The sequence below is a fragment of the Dasypus novemcinctus genome, chromosome X (genome assembly GCF_030445035.2).
Source record: "Dasypus novemcinctus isolate mDasNov1 chromosome X, mDasNov1.1.hap2, whole genome shotgun sequence".
NCBI lineage: Eukaryota > Metazoa > Chordata > Mammalia > Cingulata > Dasypodidae > Dasypus > Dasypus novemcinctus.
Genome location: NC_080704.1, coordinates 62,480,285 through 62,506,448, shown reverse-complemented (window position 1 = coordinate 62,506,448; position 26,164 = coordinate 62,480,285). Strand labels below are relative to the sequence as shown.

Below are 26,164 nucleotides of genomic sequence, written 5' to 3'. Positions count from 1 at the left end.
TAATTCTGGCTGTTTGTAATAGCTTCCCCCTGTAGTAACCCAGAAGACAACTAATTCCTCTTCTACCTAATGGTCCTTCAATATCTGTATGTAGCAGTTGTGGTCCTACTGAGTATTCTCATTTTGAAACCCAAAAGCCAGAAGGAACACCCACCTCAGATTTAGATAAACATGGTTTAAATCTTGACTCTGGCACTAGATATGTGCCCTAAGTTAATCATGTTTCTTTGCCTCTCTAAGCCTCTTTTTCCCAAACTATAAAATGAGGATAATAATAATTGGCTGATATGGTGGGTATGTAAGGATTAAATAAGATAATGGATGTTAAATGCCCAACACATAGTAGGTACTTAGTAAATGAACACTACTAAAAGAACCTAGGCCTGGAGTTGTGCTCAGAACTCTGAGCATTTTCTCTGATTGCCTGACAAAGGTAACAAGTCCTTCGCTTCCCTGCATGGTTTTTTTGGGTTGTTGTTTTTTAAATTTCATTTTTAAAGAAGCTTTAGATTACATAAATGATGCATCAAAAATGTAGGGAGATTCCATATACCCCTCCCCCTTCCCCTCCCTCACTTTTCCTCATTAACAGCAGCTTTGATTAGTGTGATACATTTGTTTCAGTTGATGAACAAATATTGAAGCATTGCTGCTAACCATAGTTAATAGTTTAGTTTACACTTTGGACTGCTCATTTTTATATGTATTAACAAAATATATAATGGCCTGTATCTGTCATTGCAATGCCATTCAGAACAGCTCCAGTGTTGCCTAAATGCCCCATGTTATGTCTGTTTTTTCCTCTCCTTCCCCTCACAACCTTTGGTGGCCACTGCCTTTATATCAGTGTTACAAGTTCTTCTATTGTTAGAATAATAATAAGTCTACTTTAGTCCATAGTTGCATTCCCACTTTGTTTGCTCATTTCTCAATCTTGAGGAGTTTAGGATGGTGATGCCCACTCTTTTTCTGATTGAGAGGGGGTTTAGATCCCATGGAGCAGATGGATGGAACTGTCTTACTTGCAGTTGTAGATACTCTCTGTTTTTTGGGACCTACATGGCTTTGTTGATGCTCTGCCTTCCTCTTTTCCCATTTAGGTCTGCGAGAAAACAGGAGACACCCTGCCTCTTACCTGGTCCATGGTGGCAAAGCCCTGAACTTGGCCTTCAGATCCTGGACAAGGAAAGAAGTAATATACCCTTTCCTCTGTACTCTCCAGAGTTCTCTTCTCCTCAGGGATTGGCTTTGGGTAGATCCTTTGGGGAAGCAGAAGGTACTAGGGGGGCTTGTGGACTCTGAGGTTAGAGTGAAGGACTGAGCTAGGATTCCCTGAACTATGTTTTTAAACTTTTCTTTCTGATTATAAAAAGTAATGCATACTTACCACAGAGTGATGGGGGATAGTTACCAAGAATCCTGCAGTGAATAACTGTATGCATCAGTTTTTGTCACCCATCTCTTGATCGTTTCTTCCAGATAGATTCCTGGAAGGGCAATTACTAAATCAAAGTACTTGAAAATATGTACGACACTTGATGCATATTGCCAAAATGACTTTTTAGAAATGTACCAATATCCATCTATCCAATGGAATACTAAAGAGCTATAAAAGAGAATTAAGAAAGCTCTATGTACTGATTTGGAAACGTCCAGAATTTATCAAATAAAAGTATAGAACCATATGTATTATATACTGCCTTATATGTAGAAAAGGGAAGAACAAGAATTATATTTGTATGTGCTTGTATTTGCCTAAGGACAAAATCTGGAGGACTATATAAGAAACTAATAAAAGTGATTACCTATAGGGGTGGAATGATGGGACTGATGGCAGGTATGGGATGGAAGTGAGGCTTTTTAATATATACCTATTGTTTGATTTTTGAACCATGTGAATGGATTACCTGTTCAAAATGTTGAATTTTTGAAAAGCAACCAATTTTAAGAAATGCAAAAAAAAAAAAAATAGTATATAACCCTAAGCTTCGGCTGCTCCTTATAGACTCCTTCTCCCGCATACAGTGACTTAAGAAGATCTTTCAGCTGCTGCAGCCTTTACTTGTACAATCTCCCCACTTGCTATTGTCAGACTTGCCATCAGATAATCTTAGGGCTTCATGTTTTGGACCTTCCCTTGCTTATGGGGCTCATATATACCTGGGCCTTAGACTATGATTGTATTTCTCCACATCCTCCAGGTGTGGCTACCTTGAATTTCATCTCTGACCTCCTCCCATGAAATGAACTTCAGAGTGATTGTGTCTGAGGAACACCAAAAGGGAGGGTGGAAGATGGGTAGGTCCTAAGCACTCATACCCTGGGCCAGTATGAACCCAGGAACCAAGGGATGGCACTAAACATCATGGCCAAAGGGAGATAGAGGAGAGTAGTACACAGATGTGAGGAACCCACTCTTGTGGAGGGGGGTCTTTTGTGAAGTACAAATGACTTCCACAGGAGGCACTTGCTCCCTCACTTTTTCAGAATCCCTGGATGGGAAGGAGGGAGCCATTAAGGTTATCCAATTGGGTCACATGAATTCTCACCCTCCTGCCACCTGGCCCAGCCACCAAACTAAATTCCAGATGGATTAAAAGTGAAAGGAAAAAAAATCCAACCATGGAAAACAAGAAGGAAATGCTGAAGAATTTTTATCATTCCTCTGGGTACAAAAGTAAAGCGAAAGTAGTAGAAGAAATTACCAAGAAAAACCTTGAGAATCTGTTTACATCAAAAATGTAAATCTCAGCTACTCAAATATATTGTACACAAATTAAAAGACAACTAGTAGTGTCTCCCCTGCTGTTGCAGTACCTGCTAGCACTGAATTCTGTCCTCATAAGAGGAGAGGCTGGTTTGTCCTCATTCATCTCCCTGAGGTCCTTGGCTTTTTGAGGAGTGTAACCTGAACCTACAACTGAATTCCTCTCACTTCTTGATCAGTTACTTGCTTTGCCAATATTTTCTCCTGGTCTGTCCCTTGTCTTAAGAGAAATTTTTGAAGAGAAGTTTTTATTTTTGATTAAATCCAATCAAGTTTTTCTTTTATGGTTCATGCTCCTACCTAAGAAATATTTGTCTAACTCAAGGTCCCCAAGATTTTCTCCTCTGCTTTTTCTAGAAGGTTAATGCTTTTAGGTTTTACATTTAGATATGAGGTTCATTTTGTTTATTTTGTGTATGCATATATGGAGTGAGGTATGGATTGAAGTTCTTTGAAAAAGCTGTCCCTTCTCCATTGAACTGCCTTGGTACCTTTGTCAAAAATCAGTTGTCCATTCATGTCTGGGTCTGTTCCTCATGCCTCTTATTTGACAGGCTCTGCCAGACCACGAGGATGAGATCCCGGAGACAGTGAGGACCGTACAGCTCATTAAAGATCTGGCTAGGGAGATCCGCCTGGTGGAAGTAAGAAGCATGAGGGGAAGAGACATATTTGGGAAGGGTTTGAGGCTTGTGGGCAGATCAGGCATGAGAGCCCTGAGGGAAGGGTTGGGAAGATCCCACCAAGGGCCCTATTCATTCATTTACTCCTTCATTCATTCATTGAAATAATTATTATGTGTGTACAGTATGACACATATTGGACTAAGCTCTTAGGATACCTAAATCACATAGTCCCTGCTCACAAAGAACTCAGAGTTTAGAAGAGGACCCTGGGCAAAGTTAACATTTCTGAGCCTCAGTTTCCTCACCTCTTAAATGGGGATTAATTATACCAACTCAGATAGTTATAAAGATTAAATAAGCTAATGTAGATTGAGCACTAAACATAGTGCCTGGTGCACAGTAGGTACTCAATAAAATGTGATAGTAGTTCATGGTGGTAATCATAGTAGTAGTTGTTCTTATTAATATTTTAAATCATTTTCAGCATTTTATAAAATGACTTGTGTCTCAGGTTGAAGATGATTATAAAGCCATGTTTTTAACAGGTAGCAGATAGCATAAGGCAGTGAGATGTAGTGGTAAGAGAGTCAGAGAAACTTGGGTTCTGGTCCTTGCTCTGTCACTTGCAAGCCTTTTAGAGCCTCAGTTTCCTCATATGTAAAATGGGGATAACACAGACCTTTCAAGAGTTTTTTTAATGGTTAAGAGCTAATGTACTTAGAGCCCCTCACACAGTGCCTGGCAGAGTAAGTACTCAATAAATGTGAGCCTTCCTTGTGATCTATTAATTTAAAAAAAAGTTTTTTAAATGTGAGCCATTATTATTAATAGCCTTTACAGCAAAGAGAACTCAGCATGGGCTGGTAAAGTGGCAGAGGTAACTGAGGAGAGTTGGACTTGAGGGAATATAAACTTTCCTTTATGATGAGCTGTAAAGTGCGATTTAGTGCCCAGGTTATGCATTCATGCTGAAGGGTGGTCAAAGGGAGCTACTGGGGAGTTGGACTTCTAGCCTCACCATTTGTAGTATGTCTCACTGCCTATACCATAGCTTATGTTGTCCACCTTCTGCCTCATTTCCCTCCATTCCCATCCCTTATTCTTTAGGGATTAAAGGCCCACCTTTTCCCTGACTCTTCCCATTCAAACTAATCTTGTAGTCACAGAACTTAGGGCTGGTTGGAAAAGAACTTACACATAGATTACATCTGGTCCAGTGGCTTTCAAATGTTTTAAAGCAATAGAATCCTTTTTTCAAATGAGGTATTACATAGAAGTCCAATATATATATTTCAAATCGAACCATACCTGTTCTGATTAAGATGAAGATGGAAGGCCAAGAGTTCTACTTGTTCCTCTTATCTACCTTCTACTTGCCTCCAGTCCCCAAGACTCCCCTGAGAAGCTCAAAGGAGTCACAAAGCATCTTTGAAAAGCGCTTGTCTAGTCTAATCCTTTCATTTTACAGCTGAGCAAGCAGAACTCCAGAGTGGTCAGATGACTTTCCCAAGGTCACATAGCTAGCTAGTAGCAGAATTAGGACTAGAACCTCTCTCCTCTCAAACCCTGTAGTCTAAGGGTTTGAACCGTACAGTTTAACACTTGAACATTTTCTTTTTTTTCTTTTTCTTTTTAATTTTTAAAGCAATTTTATTGGGACATACTCACATACCATGCAGTCCATCTAAAGTATGCATTCAGTGGCTTTTGGTATAATCACAGAGTTGTGCATTCATCACTGTGCTCAATATTAGAGCATTTTCATTTATTACTCCAGAGAGAAAACGCCACACCCCTTAGCAGTCACCTCCCAATCCTCTATCCTTTCCCTGCCATACATGTCCACTAATCTAATTCCATCTCTATAAACTTAATTATGTTTACATTTTATATAAATGGAATCACACCATATGTAGCACAGAGCAAGGGATGGACTGTAGTGAATAGGTAATTGCAGCCGGGGGAGGCTATGGATTTCCCCACAAATACATCTTTAAAGGGTCATATTTAGAGTAGGTTCACACCCACAGGAACATGGATTAAGCTGAAGAGCATGTCCTTTGTTGAGACACATAATTCAACCTACCATGGATGGAGATTTTTAAAAGGCATACATACCCCTTACATAAGCAGCATTAAATCCAGTGCTCTCCATACCCAAATGCTGGCTTTTTTTTTTCTTTTTAAAGTATCTTTTTTTTTTTCTATATCATGTCAGCTACTCTTAGAGTCTTTTCTCTCCAATTTTGGCAGTAGGGCTAGGTCTTTCCTTTGCTGATCTTCTCCTTACCCATTAAATGACTGGATAAAGAAATGCCACCCAGTAAATTCTTGATGTCTCATTGTGCAAGAGCTGGGATGTGTATATGTGGAGCATCTTTAAGCCACTTCCATGGCAGCACAGCCAGTGCCAGAGATAAACCTCTATTATTAACATAGAGAGAACCCTTGAGTAAGCTCTAACCCCCTCGTGTACTAACACTCTTGTAGGACATCTTCCAACAGAACGTTGGGAAGTCGAACAATATCTTTGGGCTGCAGAGGATCTTCCCAGCCGGCTCCATTCCCTTAACCAGGCCAGCCCATTCCACTTCAGTATCCATGTCCAGGCTGTCACTGCCTTCCAAAACTGGTTCAAAGAAGAAAGGCCTGAAGCCCAAGGAACTCTTCAAGAAGGCAGAGCAAAAGGGCAAGGAGAGCTCAGTTTTGGGGCCTGCTGGCCAACTGAGCTATAATCTCATGGACACTTACAATCATCAGGCACAGAAGACAGGCTCTTCCCAGAAAGCAAAGGTGGGTGCTGGCCCATGGGTTCAGCCCAACCCTTTTGGGTCCCTTGGAAGATCAGGGTATCAAAAGGACAGGCTATCCTGTCCTGTCCCCACCTCCCATAGGACCCCTGGTGTTTGACTACAAGTCCCATTCAGTTAATAGGCATTTATTGATACCTGTTCTATGCTGGGCACTGTGATAGGTGCTATGGACGTAACCCCCAAGAGGCTTTCAGGCTAGTGAAAAAGATAGGTGTAAAAGCAAATGAGTGCAATGAAGTATTGTGGATGCTACAATCAAGGGTGTGTGTGTAATCCTGCGACAGAGAGGGTTTGGTTTTGTCTGGGTAGGGGAGATGGTCAGAAGCTCTTTTCAGAAAACATGACACTTGGGCTGAATCATGAAATGCTGGGAGGGGAATGACATTTGAGAACATGGTGAGTGGGTATCAGGTTGGTGTCTTGAATAGGTCTTTGAGAAAACCCTCCCCCAGGGCTCTCTCAGTCTTCAGGACTGTGCTGCCTTCCATGGGAATTTGAAGATGCTCCCCAACTTGTTTTAGGGAACATGTTTCACAAAATTGATGTTTCCCCTAAGTCAGACATACATTCTCAACTTTGTGCTGCTCTGATCATTTGGGGTAGAAGCAGAAGGCCTTGGTTCAGGTGATTTGACATGGGCTTAACCAGTGAAATGGAAGGTTCTGGCCATCCTGATTCATTTGGGAGTCTCAGACATGAGACAACTGAGGCTCCTCTTTCTGCAGTTCAACATCACTGGTACCCGTTTGAATGACTCAGATGATGATTCACCAGACTTGGAACTTGACGGAAATGAGAGCCCACTGGCCCTATTGATGTCTAATGGCAGGTGAGATGGGGAGAAAGTACACAGAGATGCTGGGACTGTTGGTGGCAACATGTCACCAAAGAGGGCATGGAATCAGGACCCCGGGGCTGGGACATGGGCAGGGAAGGGGCTGTACTTAGCTAAATACACAGATATTATCAGATAGCATTGCTTTCGTTCCGAGCACCACGATGGGTTTGGAGGTGGGTATGGATAGAGACCTGAAATCTAATTGGCATTCCTGAGAAAGATGTTGTATAAATTCTAGAAATTTCAGTAAAGTAGTGGATTAGAACCACTGTCCAAAATAAGATGTAGCATAAGATACTGATTAAGGACAATAGTTTTTTATATTCCTTTGACCTTGCAATTTGATTTCTAGGAATTTGTTTTACAGAAATCCTTGCACAGTTGTGTAAAGAGAAATACTGGTTCATTTTCTTTGTGTCATTGTAATAGGTAATTGGAAATACCCAAATGCTCATCAATAAGGTTTAGATAAATAAATTATAGTACATCTATAGAACACAATACCATGTAGCTCTTATACAGTTTAATATCTACTGACATGGAAAGATGTATGAGATATTCTTAAGGGAAACAATCAGATTGCCAAATAACATATAAAAGTAGTTCCATTTTTATTTTTAAAAAGGCATGTGTGCACACATGTGTGTATAAAAAGTGATAGATAATGAACTTTTCCTTTATCTTTAGTAGTATGAAGAGGTAATAAATTTATGAAGTTTAAAATTCAAAACGTATGAAAGAGTGTAAAGTGAAAAATCTCACTCTTGCCCCTGTTCCCAGTGTCCTTCCCCATGGAGAGCCAATGTTAATGATTTCCTTCCAGAGATATTTATAAACATTCAAGTAAATATATTTGTTATTTATTTCATACTTCTCACACCAAACTATTAACAGTGATTATCTCTGGAAAGTAGGATGGGGGAGGGGAGAGGGAATTTTCAATAGTGTTTAAATTTTATACAATGAGCATCTATTACTCTTCTTAAAAAATAATTTTTAAAAGAACACTTTCTAAAAAAAGAAAAGTGATCCACAATAAAAAGTACAGGAATAAAATATGGATTAGAGTGGACATACTAGTATTCCACTATAGAATTATTGTGACTCTACCAATGGAAGAAATTACATAATTGATTGGAGACAGTGGCCATGGGAGTTGCTGAAGTCAGGGAGAGGGAAAAGGAGGTGTGATATGGGGTAAATTTCGGGACTTGGACTTGTCCTGAATGATGTTGCAGGGACAGTTGCAGGACATTATATATCCTGCCATAACCCACTGAATGGACTGGGAGAGAGTGTACACTACAATGTAAACTATAATCCATGCTGTGTAGCAGTACTCCAAAATGTATTCATCAATTGCAGTGAATGTACCACACTAATGAAAGCAGTTGTTGATGTGCGAAAAGTGGGGGATGTGCAGAGTGGGGCATATGGGAAACTCCTGTATTTTTTTTTTCTTTTTAAAGATTTATTTATTTATTTATCTCCCCCCCCCCCCCCCAGTTGTCTGTTCTCTGTGTCCATTCGCTGCATTCTTCTGTAACTGCTTCTATCCTTATCAGCAGCACCGGGAATCTGTGTTTCTTTTTGTTGCATTATCTTGCTGTGTCAGCTCTCTGTGTGTGTGGTGCCATTCTCGGGCAGGCTGCACTTTCTTTCACGCTGGGCGGTGCCCCTTACGGGGCGCACCCCCTGTGCATGGGGCTCCCCTACACGGGGGACACCCCTGCATGGTACGGCACTCCCTGAGCACAACAGCACTGCGCATGGGCCAGCTCTACACGGGTCAAGGAGGCCCGGGGTTTGAACCGCGGACCTCCCATGTGGTAGGCGGATGTCCTATTCATTGGGCCAAGTCTGCTTCCCTCCTATATTTTTTAATGTAGCATTTTGGGTAATCTATGTATCTTTTTCTCTAGGGCATGTATATAGGGTATATAAAAATGTTCTGATATTTGTTGGTTATTTTCATAGTAGTTAGAGTTACAGACAACAACTGAGGGAGTGCTGAGTTTTACAAATGACAACTGAGGGAGTGCTGAGTTTCTAGCCAGGGGAGCTCTGTCACATTTCCCAATGGAAAAGCAACAATCCCCCAAGTGCAAGGACAAAGACCAGTGAAGAAGGATGTTCCAATGATGAGCCCTTAATACTGATGACTTATGCTTATAAGCCTGTGTGCCTGAAATTTCAACTAGGCCTAGAGCTGCAGGGTGCCCAAGATTTACCTCCTGAGAGCCTCCATGTTGCTCAAATGTGGCCACTCTCTAAGCCAAACTCAACATGTAAATACATTACCTTCCCCCTAGCATGGGACATGACTCCTGGGGATGTGCCTCCCTGGTGCCGAGGGATTACTACCAATCACCAGCTGGTGATGCCACTAGAAAAAAACCTTTGAATAAATGGGGGAAATGGTAAAGACAAATGAGTTTATATGGCTAAGAGACTTTAAAGTGATTCAGGACGTCATCAGAGGGGTTGCACTTATGCACATCTCAGCAGGATCCAAGAGATAGCCAAAGTAGATATAACCCCAGGTACTGGTGCTCCTGAGGGCTAGGGAGACACACAGGTTCTAAGATCATGGCAGATGGCTTTGGAGTTCAGGGCCTTGTCAGTGGGCCCTACTTTGGAATTTGTGTTCCTGATTGTGATAGAGTTGGACTCAGATGTGACCTTTCTACACATGCCTCTTTTGTCACTGAACCTGTGGTTGGTGCTGAGATTGGTGTATATTCAGGAGACTTGAATCTCTGGACTGGCCATATGCTAGCTGGACCCTGAGCCTCAGCAGAGTTGCAACTCCTACTCTCCGGGTTGTTGGACTTATCCAGGTCAGCTAACAGGGAGGTGAAGATGGTCAACCACCACACCAGGGAACCTAGAGTGCCTACATTTCCAAGCAGGAGAATCACATCCATCAACCATATGGGATCTAAGCCCCCTCTCAATTTAGAGGTGGAGTGGACATCACCATCCCAGGGTCCACAGGATGGAGGAATAAAATATGAATTAGAATGGACTTACTGGTATACTACTATAGAACTATTGTGACTCTAGCAATAGAAGACATTGTATCATTGATGTGGAGACTGTAGTCACATTAGTTGCTGAGGACAGGGAGAGGGAAGAAGAGATGTGATGTGGGGACTTTTTCTAGACTTGGAGTTGTCCTAAATGATATTGCAGGGACAGATCCTGGACATTATATATAACCCACTGACTGTACTGGGGGACACTGTGAACTACAATGTAAACTGTAATGTAAACTATAATCCATGTGGTGCAGCAGTGCTCCAAAATGTATTCACCAAATGCAGTGAATATACCACAATAATGAAAGAGGTTGTTGATGTGGAAGGAGTAGGGGTGTGGGGGGTGGGGTATATGGGAACCTCTTATATTTTTTAGTGTAACATATTTGTGATCTATGTGTCTTTAAAAAAACTATATATATATATATATATATATATATATATTTTTTTTTTTTTAAGTACAGGCTTGGGAATCAGTCAATCCTGAGTTTAAATCACAGCTCTGATACATATTAACTATGTGACTTTGGCAAGTAAATTAACCCATGTGAGCATTAGTGTCCTCATTATACCTATTTTATAGATAAAACTTACCTTGGGGTGTTGAAGGATTAAATGAGAAAATGTATGTAAAGTGCTTATCATAGGGCATGGCACATAGTAAATGCTTAATAAATAGTAGCTCTTATAAATGTCTTTAGGAAAAGATAAAAATGAGGTTGAAAAATGATGATGATGATAATGATGATATAGATTTGGCCAGAAAACAAGTGGGTCATCAGAAACCCTGAAATATATAGGGAGTCAGAGTCGGGAAGGCAGTGAAGGTTATCATCTGGATACTCAGGACACCTAATAGTAGCAGTTAAGAGCCAAGGTCAGAGTATAAATAATGTAGGAACACAAGCAGCAAGGATACCTTAATAGCCTCATTTTAGGAAAAGGTTTTCTTCAGATCCTAATGGAGAATATAATAGGTTCATCTGACTGGAAAAGAAGGGAAAGGGGAATGAGAGTAGAGCAAAAACTGAAAGAAGCAGAGCTATCGTTTGGGTTTGAGAAGCCAGTTACTAAAGAGTAAGATTAGAGGCTTTTGAGATTTGCCTTTGTCCAGGACCCATGGTAGGTCTTCTGGAGAGGAGAAAATTGAGGGCTGAAGGCCCAGCTCATAATGGCTATTGAAGATACAGTGAAACATTTTTCTGTTCCCCTACCAATCTTTGTTGTGTTGCTTCTATTACCTTTTGCAGCTGCCAGAGGCTGCTAGTAAGTAAATGAAGGGAGTCAAAGTATAGTAATATTTACAGATGATACAACATTATTTCTGGGCTTTTCTTCAAAATAATCCAATATTTTGCAAGGAGTGAGGTGTAGAGGAAACAAGACTGGCTATGTGTTGATAATTGCTGGGTGATTAGGTATGTGGGAGTTCATTATGCTTTATATTTTTTGTATATGTTTGAATTTTTTTATGATCAGAAGTTAAAAGATCAAAGTATAAATAGCTACCATTTATTGAGCATCTGCTCTGTGTCAGACTCTATTTTAGCTGATTACATACATTATTTAGTCCTCATGAGAATCCTGAAGATAAAGTGTTCTTTTCCCCTTTTTAGGAATATGGAAACTAAGGCCCAGAGAACTTAATTTTAAGATTATTTACCATTGAGCACTTGCCAGCTATCAAGCTCTGTTTTAGCTCTTTTAATCCTCTCAGTAACCTTATGAGGTAGAAAACAGCACAATTAAGTGACAATTCACCGAAAGCCAATTTGTCCAATGACTGTTGAATGTATCAACTATACTGAGTTACCAAAAACTTGTTTCTTTTTAACTGTTTTTAAGGTGTACAATGGTTAATATTGTCTACTATCTGTAACGGGATTGTTTCAATACCTTTTGAGTTTTTTTCACACACCCCTCTTTTTTAACAGCTTTGCTCAAGTATAATTTACATATTGCAAAATTAACCTGTGTTTTTTTAGCATTTATTTTTATTTATTGTATTTTTTTGAAGATACATAGATCACAAAAAATGTTACATTAAAAAATATAAGGGAAGCAGACTTGGCCCAGTGGTTAGGGCACCGTCTACCACATGGGAGGTCCGCGGTTCAAATCCCGGGCCTCCTTGACCCATGTGGAGCTGGCCCGGGCGCAGTGCTGATGTGTGCAAGGAGTGCCGTGCCACGCAGGGGTGTCCCCCCGTAGGGGAGCCCCACGCACAAAGAGCGTGCCCCATAAGGAGAGTCGCCTAGTGCAAAAAAAAGTGCAGCCTGCCCAGGAATGGTGCCGTATACACAGAGAACTGACACAACAAGATGATGCAACAAAAAGAAATACAGATTCCCATGCCACTGACAACAACAGAATCAGACAAAGAAAAACATGCAGCAAATAGACACAGAGAACAGACAACTGGGGCGGGGGGTGGTGGGGGGGTGAGGAAGGGGAGAGAAATAAATAATAAAGTAAAATAAAATAATATATATATAAGAGTTCCCACACCCCACACCCCACCCCACTCCTCCCACATCAACAACCTCCTTCATCATTGTGGCACATCCATTGCATTTGGTGAATATGTCTTGGAGCCCTTCTGCACCATATGGATTATAGTTAACATTGTAGTTTACACTCTTCCCCAGTCCATCCAGTGGGTTATGGCAGGATATATAATGTCCAGCATCTGTCCCTGCAATATCATTTAGGACAACCCCAAGTCCCGAAAATGCCTCCACATCACATCTCTTCTTCCCTCTCCCTGCCCTCAGCAACTACTGTGACCATGGTCTCCACATCAATGCTACAGTTTCTTCCATTACTAGTCACAAAAGTTCTATAGTAGAATACCAGTAAGTCCATTCTAATTCATATTTTATTCCTCCATCCTGTGGACCATGGGATGGTGATGTCCACTCCACCTCTGTATTGAGAGGGAGCTTAGATCCCACATGGTTGATGGATGTGATTCTCCTGCTTGGAGTTGTAGGCACTCTCAGTTCCCTGATGGTGGTGGTTTACCATCTTTACCTCCCTGTTAGCTGACCTGGGTAAGTCCAACGAACCAGACAGCAGGAGAAAATTAACCTGTTTTAAGTGTACAATTAAAGACTTTTGTAAATTTCCAGAATTGTACAAACATCATGACAATCTAATTTTAGAACATTTATATCACTCTCAAATGATTCCTCCTGTCCATTTGCAGTGAGTCCTCATTCTCATTCCCAGGATCTATCAACCACTGATCTTTTCCATCTCTGTAGATTTGCCTTTCCTGGACATTTCAAATAAATGGAATTATACAATATGTGCTTTTTTGTGCCTGGCTTTTTTTACTTAACATAATGATTTTGAGGTTCATACATGTTGTAGCAAGTTTCAGTATTTCACTCCTATATGTGACTGAAAGTATTCCATTGCATGGATATACCACATTTTGTTTATCCATTCACCAGTTGATCATTTGAATTAATTCCACTTTTTAGTGATTATGATTAATGTTGCCTTGAACATTCACATACAAGTCTTCATGTTTTTTTTTTCTCATCTAGAAGTAAAATTTTGGGGTTATATAGTAATTCTATGTTTAACTTTTAAACAGCATTATTGAGATGTAATTCACATATAGTGCAATTTACCCACTTAAAGCATACAATTCAGTAGTTACTATGTTTAACTCTTTTTTTAAATTGATTTTGTAAAAATATTACATTAAAAAAATATATGAGGACCCCTTCAACCCCACCACCCCCACCCCACCACTCCCCCCCCCAGCAACACTCATTCCCATCATCATGACACATCCATTGCATTTGGTAAGTACGTCTCTGGGCATCTCTGCACCTCATGGTCAATGGTCCACATCATGGCCCATACTCTCCCCCATTCCATCCAGTGGGCCCTGTGAGGATTTACAATGTCTGGTGATTGCCCCTGAAGCACCATCCAGGGCAGCTCCAAGTCCCTAAGACACCTCCACATCTCGTCTCTTCCTGCCATTCCCCATACCCATTATCCCCCATGTCCACTTTTCCCACTCCAATGCCACCTTTTCTCTGTGGACATTGGATTGGTTGTGTCCATTGCACCTCTATGTCAAGAGGAGGCTCAGATTCCTCATGGATACTGGATGCAATCCTCTCACTTTCAGTTGTAGGCACTCTAGGCTCCATGTTGTGGTGGTTGTCCTTCTTCAACTCCATCTTAGCTGAGTGAGGTGAGTCCAATAAATCAGATTGTAGGTGCTGGAGTCTGACTATGTTTAACTCTTTAAGAAACTGACAAACTTTTTTCCAAGGTGTCTGGGTCATTTTACATTCCCAATAGCAATATATGAGTTTCTAGCCAACACTTTTCATTATCTTTTTTTTTTTTTAGCCATTCTAGTGGTTGTAAAGTGATATCTTATTGTGGCTTTGATTTGCATTCCCCTAATGACTGATGATGTTGAACATCTTTTCATGTGATCACTGGCCAGTTGCATATTATCTTTGGAGAAATGTCTATTGAAATCTTCTCATTTTAATTGGGATGTTTGTCTTATTATTGAGTTTTAAGAGGTCTTTAAATCATCTGAGTACAAATCCTTTACCAGATATATGATTTGCAAATATTTTCTCTCAGCCTGTGACTTGTGTTTTTATTTTCTTAATGGTATCTTTTGAAGCACAAAACTTTTGAATTTTACCTAATCCTAGGTCACAAAGATTGTCTCCTATGCTTTTTTCTAGAATTTTTATAGTTTTATTACTTATAATTAGATTTCTGATCCATTTCGTGTTATTTTTTGTAGATGGTGTGAGATCAGGGTTCATTTTCATTTCTTTGCATGTAGATATATCCAGTTGTCCTAGAACTGCACCATTTGTTGAAAAGATCATCCTTTCCCCATGGAATTGCATTGGCACTTTTGTCAGAAATAAATTGACCATAAATTTAAGGATTTCTTTCTGAACTCACAATTCTGTTCCATTGATCTCTATGTGTATTCTTCACCGGTATCACACTGTCTTGTTTACTGTAGCTTTATAGCAAGTTTTGAAATTGAGTAGTGTAAGTTCTTCAACTTTGTTCTTTTTTTTTCCCAGTTGACTATGCTAGTTCCTTTGCATGTCTGTATGCATTTTAGGATCAGCTTGCTAATTTCTACCAAAAAGCTTGATAGAGATTGCATTGAATCTGTATATCAATTTGGGGATAATTGTCATTTTTATAATATTGAGTGTGACTGTTTTTATGTTCCCATTCCCTTCTCTTTAGTACCAAGAGGATAAAGAGCCTATCCAAGTCTCGGCGAGCCAAGGTTGCGAAGAAGGTAGACAAGGCTAGGCTGATGGCAGAACAGGTGATGGAGGATGAATTTGACTTGGATTCAGATGAAGAACTGCAGATTGATGAGAGATTGGGAAAGGAGAAGGCGACCCTGATAATAAGACCAAGTGTGTTTCTGTTTTCTCTTTCCTGCCCCACCCATTTTACATTTGTTTTTGACCCTCTTGATAGCCCCAAGACCTTAGGTCTGAGCTTGTTGACACCCAAATTACCATATTCTGTAGACCTCTGTTGTTTCCTTTACTCTAGAGATTTATTCATAAACTAATCCCTAATCTCTCTAAACCAGTTGTCTTTGGTCATTACTTTCAGGAAAAATACATTCTTACTTTCTTTCCCCTGGGCACATGACTCAGATGCTAATCTTAGCCTCATAACAAGTACATTCATTTGTTTTCTAGAATTTCCCCGGAAGTTGCCCCGTGCAAAGCCTTGCTCTGACCCCAATCGAGTTCGTGAACCAGGAGAAGTTGAGTTTGACATTGAGGTAGGATCCTGCTCTGTATCGAGCCTCCTCCTTATTCTGGTCACAGAGACAGAAGGTAGATTGTCTTCTAGTTGGCAAGGGTGAGTGAGGGGGTTGAGGGAAGGGGGTGCAACATTCTATGCATTCAATTCCTAAAATTTTAAATTAAAGTGAAAGATCATGCACTAAATGCTGCTTGCCTGCTGTCTGTGGAGAGACTTGAGGCAATTAGAAGATGACAATTTAGTTGAAATATTTTTAAAATCCTTTAATGTAGAGTAGAATTAAAGGCAGTGTGATGCAGTGGATAGAGTATCAGATTTGGAGCTGCGTGACTTTAAACAAACTATTTAACCTCACTGACCCTCAGTTTTCTTATATGTAAAGTAGAAGTTATAATACCTGCCTAACAAAGGTGCTATGGAGATTAAAATGAAAAGATAAAAGAATGAATATTCTGCCTTGTATGTGGCCTGTACTTTGTGATCAAAAGGTAGTAGAATCAGGAGTGAAACTGTTAACCCTGTATTGGAGCCTTATTGGACTAATCCTGGGCAGCAGAGGTGATATCCTCTCTCCCTAACAGGAGGACTATACGACAGATGAGGACATGGTGGAAGGGGTCGAAGGCAAGCTTGGGAATGGGAGTGGAGCTGGTGGAATTCTTGATCTGCTCAAGGCCAGCAGGCAGGTGGGGGGACCTGACTATGCTGCCCTCACGTGAGTACTGGCTTTGATCTCCTCCTTCCAGGCCAATGGACAGTGTTTTCCCCCACCCTTCAAGGGCTAGAACAGTCAGTCAGCAGATAATTGTTGAGGCATTTAAAGGAAGAAAGAATTATCCAGGCATTTGGGCTCCAAGAAATAGGTAAACATGAGGCCTATCCTGAGAACTTAAGATCTGACAGAGATACGATGTTCAGACATTTTGTAACCTGAGGACTTCGAGAACTTTTGAGCACTTTGGATGTTGGAAGGGGGGCTAAAAGTGTCTTGGATAAGAACTGGACCTTTTGGGGGCCTTGCTAGAAAAAGGAAAGAATGAAGAATGGGTGAATAGAGAGGGAAGTACTACATGGTCAGAGCCAAGGGCTTCAGCTTGTATCCCTCTTTCTGCCATCTTGCCTGTTATTTGTCAAGAAGGATTGTCTTTTTCATGAAAACAATCTTTGATATTGTCTTGGTCCTTTAGCTTGATTTCTGGTTTTTCACCTTAGGTGGTTCTCCCCTTCTTCCTTCCACCCTGATCTCTGCAGCTGTTGTCCCTCCTCCCTGACTATTCTGATAACTGGTTTCCTCTGACAACTAGAGAAACTCCTTCAGCATATCTCCTCTGTCCCTTGCAGTGAGGCCCCTGCCTCTCCCAGCACTCAGGAGGCCATCCAGGGCATGCTGTGTATGGCAAACCTGCAATCCTCATCGTCCTCACCAGCTACCTCCAGCCTGCAGGCCTGGTGGACCGGAGGGCATGACCGAAGCAGCGGGAGCTCTAGCAGTGGGCTGGGCACAGTGTCTAACAGTCCTGCTTCCCAGCGCACCCCAGGGAAGCGGCCCATCAAGCGGCCAGCATACTGGAGAACGGAGAGCGAGGAGGAGGAGAACGCCAGTCTGGATGAGCAGGACAGCTTGGGAGCATGCTTCAAGGATGCAGAGTATAGTAAGGGCAACTGGTTCCTTGGGTCTAGGCTAGGAGGACCCCCCAGTCTCAATCTCACCCCAAGAGAGGCTGGACTGTAGTGGGCAAAGACCTAGCATTAAGCCTGATTTTTAGTTTCTCTGAACTGTATTTTCTTAACCTGTAAAATGGGTATAGGTCACAGGTTGATGTAAGAATTAGAGATGATGCTTGCAGAGCACCTGGCACAGTGCCTTGCTCATGTGAGACCCTCAAGAAACAGTAGTTATAATTAGCTATCATCCATTTTTAGCATTGTCCATCCTTCACTGCTGGTAATTCTTTCCTCTCTCTTGCCTAGTTTACCTTCCTCACCTGTTATCATTTGTTCTGTGTTGGACAGTTCATCCCTTGTAAAGATATGTAATGACCTTTCAACAGGTTTTTTGCATTTGAGATGTCTCTTTTTTAATAAGTTAAGATTTATTGAGTACCTACAATGAATAAAGCACCTTTTTAAACAGTGCACATGACATTAATATGGGTTTTGTTTTAATATTATTTTTAAAAATTGTATAGGTATGGATAAATGCTCACTGACTAAAAATAGAACAATATAAAGAAAGCAAAAATTCCCTTTGACTAACACCCTTCTGTCTCCAAGCCCAAGGTAACCTTAGTGTCAATTTGATGTATACCTTTCATTTTCTTGTGGTTGCACCCGTATGTAGACATATATAGCTAGAGGTAGTTTTGTTTAGTGTATATGGTTATACAAGTTATCCACATGCTGCATAGTATTTTATAGCATAGATACATCATCATATATTTAACCATTCCCTGCTAATTGACATTTAGGTTGTTTCTAATTTTTTACTGTTACTAGCAATACTGCAGTGAAAATTCTTAATTAACTCTTTGTGCCTGTATGCCAGGTAATATCTTCTAGGATTGATAAATTTGCTGGGTTGAAGAGTATGTACAAGATAAATGTTACTAGTGTAAAGTCTCCTCCAAATGGGCTAGTATATGATCAGTGTATGAGAATATGTGTTGCCCCACAGCCTTACCATCTGTGGATATTATCAGCCTTTTTAATTTTTGCCAATCTTATGGGCAAAAAATGGTATCTCAATTTTGTTTTATATGTTAATTGGTTATTCTTTATTTCTTTTCTGTGAATTACCTATTCAGTCCTTCATCCATTTTTTTCTATTAGGATGTTTGTCTTATTGATTTATAGGGTCCTTTATATATTGTACATTTGTTGAAATGTTTTCTAAAAATATTTTTTTCATTTGTTGCTTGTATTTTAATTTTTATGGTGTCTTTTAACATATAGAAGATTTTAATTTTTAATATAGTGATCTATCAATTTTTTTATAGTTCCTGTATTTTGTGTCTTGTTTAAGAAGGCTTTATCCTCTTATACTTTCACCTAAAATTGTATAGGATTTAAAATCCTAACTCTTTATCTGAAATTAAATTTTGTGAATTGGGGGGGGGGGTAAGACTCTTCTTTAGATATGGATAGTTATTTACTTCAACACCATTTATTGGCTAGTTCATCATTATCCCTGTGATTTGAAGTTCCCATCTTTGTCATAAACCAAATTCCATATATATGTAGATTTTTCTCTACTCCCAGTGTGACCTTGGGAAGCTAGTTAACCTCTCTGTGCCTCTATGTTATAATAAAGCCTACCTCATAAGATCGTTGTGAGGATTAAATGAATTAATATACATAAAGCACTTAGAACAGTGCCCAGCATGTAGTAAGTGCTGTATAAGTGTTAGATAGTATTATTATTATTCTATTCCATAACAATTTGTCTGTTCCTGTGGCAGTACTTTGTAGGTTAGTTGTTAAAGGCCTTGCTTCTGGTAGGGCAGATCCTTTCTGTGGAACCCACTTTGGACTTCAGTAGAGCAGAGATGCTCAGCAAGCCCATCATGGCTAAGCCGTGAAAGATCCTGTCAAGCTCCCCTGGTAACCATATCACCTTTAGCAGTTAATCACATCCACCTATAACCAAGACATCTGCACCTGGGCTAACTAGCTCTCAGAACAAACAGCTCACTCAGCCTCTACTTGCTTCTACTTCTCCCTGCTTTATCCAGCAACACTGGAAAGGCAATTTAACAAAGAGAAAGTTCTCTGCTTGTTCTTTTTCCATAATTTCTAGGCTATTTTTGACCTTTTTCTCTTTTTCAGGTAAATTTTAGAGTCAGCTTGGTCAAATTCCTTGAAAATTCCACTAAGAATTTTTTGATGAGGATTGTTTAGCATTTGTAAATTAATTTATGGAGATTTTTCGTCAGAGGCCTTCTACAACAGGAGGGTCTGCATTCCTGAAAACCTCTCATTCTCCAAACTTACCCACTAAAAACAGCAGGACTTACAGGAAAAAGAGGGTGAGGGGCACACCGCTCAAAATCTCTGTGGCTTTGAAGACAAAAAAATGACGTAAATAGTGACAGCCCTAGTAATAATCCTTGCCTTGCCCAGTTAGAGCCTATTGACATTTGTTCCCAGTTGTCATAGTCAAAATACTTTGTAGCCTTAAACCTTGAGGCTCAGGTTTCCTCTTTCCAGATATAGGTCCTTGAGGGCATTTTAAAATAATAGATACCAGCTTCATCAAATTAAAATCTGATCCAGGGCCTAGTCTCTTTTTAAAAAAAAAATAGGAGGAAATATTTTTCCAACTTAAATTTGCTCTCAACTGGCCGACTCCACACCAGAGCTTAATTCTGTTGAAAGCAGAATAACTGCTTGTTCTTCCTCTGATGGAAGGTGCTACTGCAGGATTTAAAACTTTTAGGTCTTCATTTATTGCTAAGGCTTTTCTCTGTAATTGTGAGAAAGTTTGCCACTAATGGATTAAAAACATCATACCAGGAAAAATTTTTTTGACCAGTGCAACTTTTAGGTGGCAATGACATCATTTCCCTATTTAACTGTTGGGTATAAGCAGTCACATAATAGGCCATCCTTATATTTCCAAACATAGTCTGTCTCTCTATTTATTCAGATCTTCCTGTGTATTCTTTTATATTTCTTCTTCAATTTATTCCTAGGTTTTTAAATTTCATAAGTTGGTTCCTATTGAAAGTAGAATCTATTTCTTAAATATTTTTTTTTTATTAGAGAAGTTGTGAATTTGCAAAGCAATCACGCATTATGTGCAGAATTCCCATACAACACCCCTCCACCAACACCTTACATTGTTGTGGAACATTTGTTACAGATTATGAAAGAACATCATCAGACTATTACCACTAACAATGGTCCACAGTGTGTACTTGATATATATTTTTCCATACATCCCCTATTAATGTACTAACCATGTATTAGTACTATACATTTGTTATAGTTCATGAGAGAACACTCTCATATTTATACTATTAACCACAGTCCATCTTCCACCACATGCTTCACTGTGTTATACAGTCCCATGCCTTGAACAGTCTATCCAAAGTGTCCACTCAATGGCTCTCACTTTCATCAGAGAATTGTGCAGTCATCACCTCAGTAAATTTTAAAACATTTTCCCGTGTCCAAAATAAAAAAATCCCATAATCCCTATTATTGATGCTTAGCATTGATACAGTACCTTCTTTGACATTGATGCAAGAATGTTATAATATTGCTGTTAACTGTAGTTTATAAGTTACCTTAATAGTATTTTCCCCATGCTTTATCATATTCTTACCACCTTGTAATAGTGGTGTATATTTCTTTTAGTTCTTGTATTTGTACTATTAACCACAATCCTCATCTACCTCTGGGTTCACTATGTTATTTAGTCCCTAGATTATTCTCTAGCTTTCTTTCAGTTGACATTTATATCCTTGGGCTACCCCTTGACAAATTGACTTGGGTTCTTGAGGTAGTGATTTACATTGCCTTTCCAGTATTCATACTTTTAGCTTTTCCTGGTTTTATTACAGTGTTGAGTAGTAGTAGTGATTGGGGCATTCTTGTGTTGTTTCAGACTTCAAAGGGAATGCTTTATTAAAGCATGCTAGTGTTTCTCTACTCAATATGATGCTTCCTGTAGGTCTTTGGTAGACAACTTTTGTAAAGTTCATTAGAGTCTATCTTTAGTTTACAAGGTCCTTGTTTGCTTGTTTTAAAACTAGAAGCGGTATTAGGTTTTATCAAATGGTTTGGAGGCATCTTTTGACATAAATACTTAGTTTTTCTCTGTTAATTTGTTAATATTTTTCTAATTACTAATATTCATTGACATTTCCTTCTTGGTATTAACTGTACTTAGTCATGGTATGTAGCAATAGTTTGTCTCATTTATTGAATTTTAAGTCTCGTTAAGACAGTCTTTGGTTATAATCATCTTTAATTTTTTCTTTTTACTATTTCCTTTATTTCTAATGTTTTTGCCCAACATCTCGAGTTAAAAGCTCTGTTTTTTTTCAATCTGTCTTCCCTTTTGATAAAGGTTTTTACATTTTTTTAACACGAAGTAAAATTGACTTTTTAAGTATACTTATGTTTAGATTTGTGTAACCATGACCACAATCAAGATACTGAACAGATCCATCAGTCCAAATAACTCCCTTGTATACTCCTTGGTAGTTATACCCATCCTGTGCCCCTAACCCCTGGCAATCATTGATCTGTTTTCCATCACTGTGGTTTTGCCCTTGTCAGAATGTATTATAAATGGAATTATATAGTGTGCAATATTTTGAGACTGGCATCTTTTACTAAGTATAATGCCTTTAAAATTAATCCATGTTGTTGTGTATCAATAGTTCATTCCTTTTTATTGCTGAGTAGTATTCCATTGCATGGATGTACCAGTTTCTTTGTTTGTTCACTTGTTGAGGGACATTTGAGCTGTTTCCAGGTTTTAATAATTATGGATAAAGCTGCTGTGAACATTTGTGTGCAGGTTTTTGTATAAATATGAGGTTTCATTCTTTAGGGTAGATATCTAGGAACGGGATTGCTGGACATTATGGAAAGTGACTGTTTTAACTGTATAAGAAGCTGCCACACTTTTCTAGCATGGTCTGCCATTTTTCATTCCCACCAGCAATGTGTGAGAGTTACAATTGTTCTATACACTCATCAGCACTTGATATTGTCAGTATGCTTATTTTAGCTGTCATAATAGATGCAGGATAATATTTTATCATGATTTTAATTTCTATTCCCCTAATGGATAAATATGTTGAACACCTTTTTGTGTGCTTATTTGCCATTAGCATATTCTCTTTTTTGAAGTGTCTTGAAACAGACACTTTGAACAACTTTTGCGCATTTTTAAATTTTGGTTTTTTTTCCTTGCCTGTTGAGCTTTGAAAGTTCTTTATATATTCTGTATGAGTTCCTTGTCAGATATGTGATTTACAAGTATTTTCACCCAATCTTAGTTTGTCTTTCATTCTCTTAACACTGTCTTTCATAAAGCTAGTGCTTCTATTTAGTATAAAGTTAATTTTATATTTTATGTATTTGTGATGTCTCATTTAATAACTCTTTGTATATCCCTGGTAATAATAATAATTTCCTATATTTTCATCTAAAAGTTTGTAAGTTTTTTAAGTTTTAGATTTTACCTTTAAATCTATGATCCATTTTGAATAAATGTTTACATAAAGTAAGTTAAGGTTGAGGATAATAACTTATTTTTTGCATATGGATGCCCATTTGTTCCAACGCTGTTAAAAAGAATATCCTTTTTTCATTGAATTGTATTTTCACCTTTGTCAAAAATGAAATGGTCATTTTTGTATGCGTCTGTTTGGGGGCTTTTTATTCTATTCCCTTGATCTATTTGTCTATACCACACTTTCTTGATTACTGTAGTTTTATAGTCATACTTAAAATAGACTTTGCCTTTTCGTATTAATTTTAGAATCAATCTGAATTCACAAAAATCTCTGCAGGGATTATTGTTTGGAATTGTATTAAATCTACAGATCAGTTTGGGGTAAATTGGCATCTTAAGTATATTGAGTCTTACAATCCCTGTACATGTATGTATCTCCATATTTAGGGCTGTTTTTTATTTCTTTCATCCATATACAGATCCTGAACATGTTGTCTTACTTGTATCCCTAAGTTCTGCATTTTTTTGAGCTATTGTATTTGGTACCTTTTTTTTTTTTTAACTTCTAGTTTCCAATTGTTTTTTACTAGTATATATAAATATGGTAGATATTTTTGTGTTGACCTTTTATCCTGCAACTTTGCTAAATTCACTTCTAGGAGTTTTTTTTGTAAATTTCTTGGAATTTTCTGGTAGATCACCCTGTCACCTGCAAGTAGAAATAATTGTATTCCTTTCTCTCCAGTCCGTGTATCTTTTTTTTCTCCTGCCTTTTTGCCTTGATCAGGATTAGGCACAATGTTGAATAGGAACAGTGGGGGTAGACATCCTTACCTTATTCCTGATCTAAGGATAAAGCATTCAGTCTTTCATCATTAATTATGATGTTAGCTGTTGGTTATCAGCTTAAGGAAGTTGCTTCAATTGGTATTTTGCTGAGTATTTTTATCCTGAATGTGGATTGAATTCTGTCCATTGTTTTTGTACTGTCAATGGATATGATCATGTGGATTTTCTTCTTTAGTTTGTTAATATGGTTGATTAAATCGATTTTTTAATATTAAAACATCCTTGCATTCCTGGGATAAACTCCATTCTTTTTATGTATTGCTGGATTTGATTTGCTAGTAATTCACTGAGGATTTTTTGTGTCTATGTTAATGACGGATATTGGTCTCTAGTTTTCTGTTTTTGGACAGTCATTCCCTAATTTTTGAATCAGGGTAATGCTGGCCTCAATGAGTGAGTTGGGAAATATTCCCTTCTCTGGAAGAGCTTGCGTACAATTGGTATCATTTCTTCTTTAGTAGAATTTGCCAGTGAAACCATCTGGGCCTGCAGATTTATGTTTCAGGTTTACTATAGATTTGTTTTCTTTAACAGATACAGAATTATTTAGGTTGTCAGTTTTCATTTTGAATGAGTTTTGGTAGTATATGTCTTTTGAGGAATTGTCCATTTCTTTTTTTTTCTCTGTTATATAGCGTTTCCGGTGAAATCTGGAGTGGAATGTCCTGTCCATTTCATCTAAGTTGTAGAATTTGTATAAATAGAACTGTTTATAGTATCCCCCTATTGTCATTTTAATGTCTGTGGGTCTTTATTGATATCCCCATTTTCATTCTTTTTTAAAAATAGACATTTTATTTTGAAATAATTTCAAACTTACGAGGAATTTGCACAAATAATACAAAAATAATATAGAGAACTCCATCATACACCCTTACCAGATACCCAGATTTACCAATTTTTAACATTTTGCCACATTTGTTCCCTCCCTCTTTCCCTTCCTCCCTCCCTCCCTTCCTTCTTTCCTTTGTCTCATCTATATCTGTCTTCTAAACATTTGAGGTTGCACACATCATGCCCCTTTACCACTTAACACTTCCATGCATGTTTTCTAAGAACAAGGATCCTCAGTTATATAACCACATTAAGTACGTTTTATCAAATTCAGCAAATTTAACATTGATATAAAGCATACAGTTTATATTCCAATTTTTTGGTTCCAACAATGTACTTTTGGGTCTTTTCTCCTCCATTATTAGATACATTCCAGGATCATTTATTACATTTAATTGTCACGGTCTCTTTTTTTTGTCTTTGTCTTTTTAGTCTCTCTTTTAAAAATTTTTGTTTTTATATATATATAGTATAAAATTTCCTATCTCAACTGATCCCAAGCATACAATTCAGTGGAATTAAGTACATTTACAATGTTGTGTTAACATTCTTTTTATTCTTAATATTAGTAATTTTTGTTTTTTGTTTTATCTTTGTCATTTTTTCTCAATATTATACTATTTTTATTTTGACAGAAAGACATTTTAGCCCAGCTGACTTTATTTTACTTTATTATTTTATTTATTTTATTTTTTACTTTTTTTGGAGGCATGGGGAATTGAACCCAGGACCTCATACATGGGAGGCAGGCACTCAACTAACAGAGCTACACCCACCCCCCATCTTTGTCATTCTTGCTGGAGCTTTATCAATTTTGTAGGTCTTTTTAAAGAACCAACTTTTTTTTTCATTTTATCTATTTATCTCTTTGTCAATTTCATTGATCTCTACTCTTAAGTATACTGTTTCTATCCTTCTTGCTTTGGGTCTATTTTGCTCCCTTTTTCTTGTTTCTTAGGGTTGAAGCTTCAGATTTTGATAGAAACCTTTCTTCTTTTCTCACGTAAACATTTAGCACTTTAAATTTCCCCCTAAGCACTACTACTTCAGATGCATCTCTCAGATATTATATTCATATTTTCATTTTCATTCAGTTTGAAGTATTTTCTAATTTCCTTGGAGCCAGCCTTCCTTCTTCCCTTCTTTCATTCTTTCCTCCTTCCTTTCTCTTTTTCTCGTTCTTCCTTCCTTCCCTTCCTTGCCATTTTAGCCATTTCTAAGTGTACAATTCAGTGTTGTTAATTACATTTACAGTGTTCTTCTACTGTTACCACCATTCATTACCAAAACTTTTTCATCACCCAAAATAGAAACTCTGTATCCATTAAGCAATAAGTCTCTATTCCTAGTCCCTGCAGCCTCTGGTAACCTCTCATCTCTATGAATTTCCTTATTCTAG

The 26,164-nt window shown here is 38.5% G+C and overlaps 1 protein-coding gene across 5 annotated transcripts in view; it reads left to right on the top strand.

Moving 5' to 3' along the window:
- The window catches only part of PHF8 (PHD finger protein 8), a 188,980-nt gene that overhangs the window by 89,476 nt on the left and 73,340 nt on the right, over window positions 1-26,164 (top strand). For 3 of the 5 annotated variants that reach the window (XM_071213375.1, XM_071213376.1, XM_071213378.1), the window contains exons 11-17: window positions 1,101-1,192; window positions 3,322-3,411; window positions 6,932-7,035; window positions 15,348-15,526; window positions 15,821-15,906; window positions 16,472-16,605; window positions 17,232-17,542. In XM_071213375.1, coding sequence (XP_071069476.1) covers window positions 1,101-1,192; window positions 3,322-3,411; window positions 6,932-7,035; window positions 15,348-15,526; window positions 15,821-15,906; window positions 16,472-16,605; window positions 17,232-17,542 — 996 coding nt within the window. Of the gene's footprint in view, window positions 1-1,100; window positions 1,193-3,321; window positions 3,412-5,883; window positions 6,187-6,931; window positions 7,036-15,347; window positions 15,527-15,820; window positions 15,907-16,471; window positions 16,606-17,231; window positions 17,543-26,164 lie in introns of all 5 variants that reach the window. The other 2 variants (XM_058291465.2, XM_071213377.1) reach the window with 1 other exon arrangement.